Below are 3,184 nucleotides of genomic sequence, written 5' to 3'. Positions count from 1 at the left end.
GTCTGCATTTTATTTTTTGCGCTTTTATAACATTAGTGCATTTTTTATAGCATTAGTTACGATACTACCTAATGGAACGGTATTGATAATTCATTTACATGGGGCTCTCATTAGTTTCATCGTGTCAGCTGTCATGGGCGTACGTTTACGTTGGTGAGTGTAGGCACCATAGACTAAGGAATACAAATTCGAGAGCATTTTATTTAGACTAACTGAGTATTAAGTAAACATCGATAGTGGAAAGTTAAAATCTGTAGTCGATAGACAGTGCCATCGATTGCTTAATAGAACTGGAGAACGACGGATAACCGTTTAGTTGGCCTTATAAAAATGCAGATTTTTATATAGACGGATACAGTTATGGGTATAATTGAATACGAAATAGAAGAAATACGAAAGTTGTGCGAGAATACCGTGCCAAATTCCAAAATAATCGCATGCCTTTGTGGGGACTCGCCGCTTGTACGTGTGGACATTCACGACAATTCGTTGCATCGGCAACTTACTGTTTGTTTGCGCTTTCCACCGGAGTATCCTAATGATTCAATACTAGTCGAATTGAAAAGTCGCACACTGTCATTAAAATTTTTAGACAGCCTTGCAAGACTTTGCGAAAAACATGCCCGTCAACATTTAGGGAAACCTCAAGGATTACATGTGCTGCGTTTTGTTCAGCAGTATATACACGAAAACCCGCTTTGCGTGTGTTTTGACGAAATACAAGAGTTGCGTCGTGATCTCAGTGCGAATGCAACACCGGATCTATTGAAATTAAAGCAACGCCATTCGATTGTACAATTAACTGCTAAGGGTGGAGAGTATTATTATAAACTAAATGCATATATTCCAAATGAGTATCCAAAGCAGGGTGTACAACTCCAGCAACAAGAATCAAATTTGCCACCTATTTTGGTTCGTTACTTGAATGGACAGTCTTGCGAAATAGCTAGACAGTGTGTAGAACCCCCATTACGTGTGGACAAAAACGATCAAGCTGCATTTCAACCGGTTCCAAGTTTGTACCGCGCATTAAAGTTTTGTTTGGAAGCTACTTCCGATTTCGATGTAGAATTATGTCCAATTTGTGATAAAAAGGTGCTACCAAAGGAACCGTCACAACTGGAGTTAGATGATACCAAAGATGCATTTGTAGAACGTGTATATTGCGGTCATCTTTTTCACCAGGGCTGCCTTAAACATTATCTACAGCAACCACCTTTTCCTAAGAGTGGTAAATTATGCCCAGCTAAGAGACGTCATCCGCGTTCCGATGCTAAATTCTATGTGGGTTCCGCGAGCGGACGGCAACCAACAGTTAGTGCAGATACCGGTGGAAGATGCAGCATTCGATTAGCTCACGATCGCTGGGTCGTCAATGTGAAGTTGGCCGAATCACGGTGGGCGCAAAAACAAGCGCGTGAACGCGAATTACAAGAAGTATTGGATTTTCTGAAGTAACCGTGGCTGTTTGCCTTTCTCATAGATGAAAACTAATGGAGAGTGTCTCATGGCAGTTGGGCCTGCGTTACAGGCATGCCAGGGACTGTTACTCCTACAGTCCTACAGCTCTCTCACAAATTTTTTGATTTATGATTTTACAACAAATAAAATTAATATGTAGTTTATTAGATGCTTAAATATTGTGAAATGGTATGGATAAGATTCGATTATTTTTAGACTAGTAAATAATAAATTTGGTGCTACAGCGAACAATGTATGAAAATGTTGTGCATTTTTGACTTAATCTCATTTTCTGACTATTTTAGTTTTGTATTAATATGACATTTAAAATTTTTGTAATTGGCAAATTAACAGATTATGACTAGTTTAAAATAAAAAACTAATTGTGGAACACGCAATAAGATACGGTGCTTTAAAACTCTGTTATAATTTCTCCCTCTTCATGTCGTTTGATAGGATCTCCTTTAAGTAATGCAGAAATCAAACTGAAAAACAAGAAAATAGTATTAAAAGCTACAATTTTTGAAGCTGGTGCTACGTACCAATACAAAGCTACAAAGAACATAATAAAGTAGTATCCCAAGTAAATCATACAGTTCCTCAGATGCACTTTTAAAAGTCCGTGACTGTGTATGTCAACAGGATCGTAAACGCCTAGACTATCTCTTGGCTGCCGGTATAATTCGTAACATAGCCACATTACCATTGGGATATTTAGTATGAACATAATCCAGTGGCCACCGAGCAGTAAGATGATACAGAGTATTGCGTGGGACCCAAACTTGGGTATAACCCAGAAATTTAGACGAGCACAGCACTCCTGAGCATTCAGATAGTCACATTCTAGATCGGCAAGAGTCAACACCTGTAAATTGTAACTTTAATTTCACTAGTTCCCAATACAGCGCAATGCATACGTAATAGATGAGCAGTAGAAGTATTGCGCCATACAAAAGCAAAGTGATTGCAAATGTAGCCGGTTCTGGTAACATAATACTATGATATTTTAACCTTCTTGAAGTTTAATACTGCTAATTCTATTCGCGTACATTAAAGGCGTTGACTTTTAACCGAGATGCAGTTTTTTTGTTTACCATCGAATGTTTTGTTTTCATATACTTGTTTTGACATTTGTTGCCAGTATATACAAGTCAACTAAAAACAACAGGGACCTTCATAACTTTGGAGGGTGAATATAATGATAAAAAATTTACGGCTGCAAAATAGTGCAGATATTTGCAAAATATTCTTCATTCATTCATTTTTATTTACACTTGTATTTTTTTCGCATATTTTACGAAGGTTTATTTAAGTCGTAGGTGTATTTATAGTTTTCAAAATTGACTGAATAATTCGAAAATTTTAGCAAACGAAAGATAACGTTTATTAAGGAATTGGCCAAAAAGTATTTCACAAAATGTGAGTGAATATGACAGCCTCATAAGCAATTTACTGTAACTACTAACTGAACTTTTTAGCCTTTCTTTTTTTTTTTTGCATATTTTGACTTATAGTTCCTTAAAAGAGAGATGCACTAATAACACGTTCATTTATGTTTAATCACCTATAAATCCACAAAATTTATCTACCCGTTCACATATGGCAGATTACCTGCAAAATTGACAATCAGCTGTCAATACTGTTTGAGAGGTTTTTCTTCATAGAAACTATTTTGGTGGAATATTACGGTGTTTTTGGTTTTTTAGAGCCTCTTCTCTTCGTT

General features: G+C 36.7%; 2 protein-coding genes across 2 annotated transcripts; one reads left to right on the top strand and one right to left on the bottom strand.

Annotated features, from left to right (window-relative positions):
* The first annotated feature begins 263 nt into the window (after nucleotides 1–263).
* On the top strand, nucleotides 264–1,723 carry LOC129249287 (uncharacterized). Its single transcript, XM_054889005.1, has one exon. The coding sequence runs from the start codon at nucleotides 361–363 to the stop codon at nucleotides 1,456–1,458; it is 1,098 nt and encodes a 365-aa protein (XP_054744980.1). The 5' UTR covers nucleotides 264–360; the 3' UTR covers nucleotides 1,459–1,723.
* On the bottom strand, nucleotides 1,606–2,577 carry LOC129249288 (protein cornichon homolog 4). Its single transcript, XM_054889006.1, has 3 exons — nucleotides 2,379–2,577; nucleotides 2,004–2,326; nucleotides 1,606–1,946 (listed from the first exon to the last, which is right to left on the bottom strand). The coding sequence occupies exons 1-3, from the start codon at nucleotides 2,451–2,453 to the stop codon at nucleotides 1,874–1,876; spliced, it is 471 nt and encodes a 156-aa protein (XP_054744981.1). The 5' UTR covers nucleotides 2,454–2,577; the 3' UTR covers nucleotides 1,606–1,873.
* Nucleotides 2,578–3,184: the final 607 nt, after the last annotated feature.

Source organism: Anastrepha obliqua, chromosome 5, assembly GCF_027943255.1.
Source record: "Anastrepha obliqua isolate idAnaObli1 chromosome 5, idAnaObli1_1.0, whole genome shotgun sequence".
NCBI lineage: Eukaryota > Metazoa > Arthropoda > Insecta > Diptera > Tephritidae > Anastrepha > Anastrepha obliqua.
The sequence above is the reverse complement of the archived record's forward strand: the minus strand, read 5'-3'. Positions and strand labels throughout refer to the sequence as shown.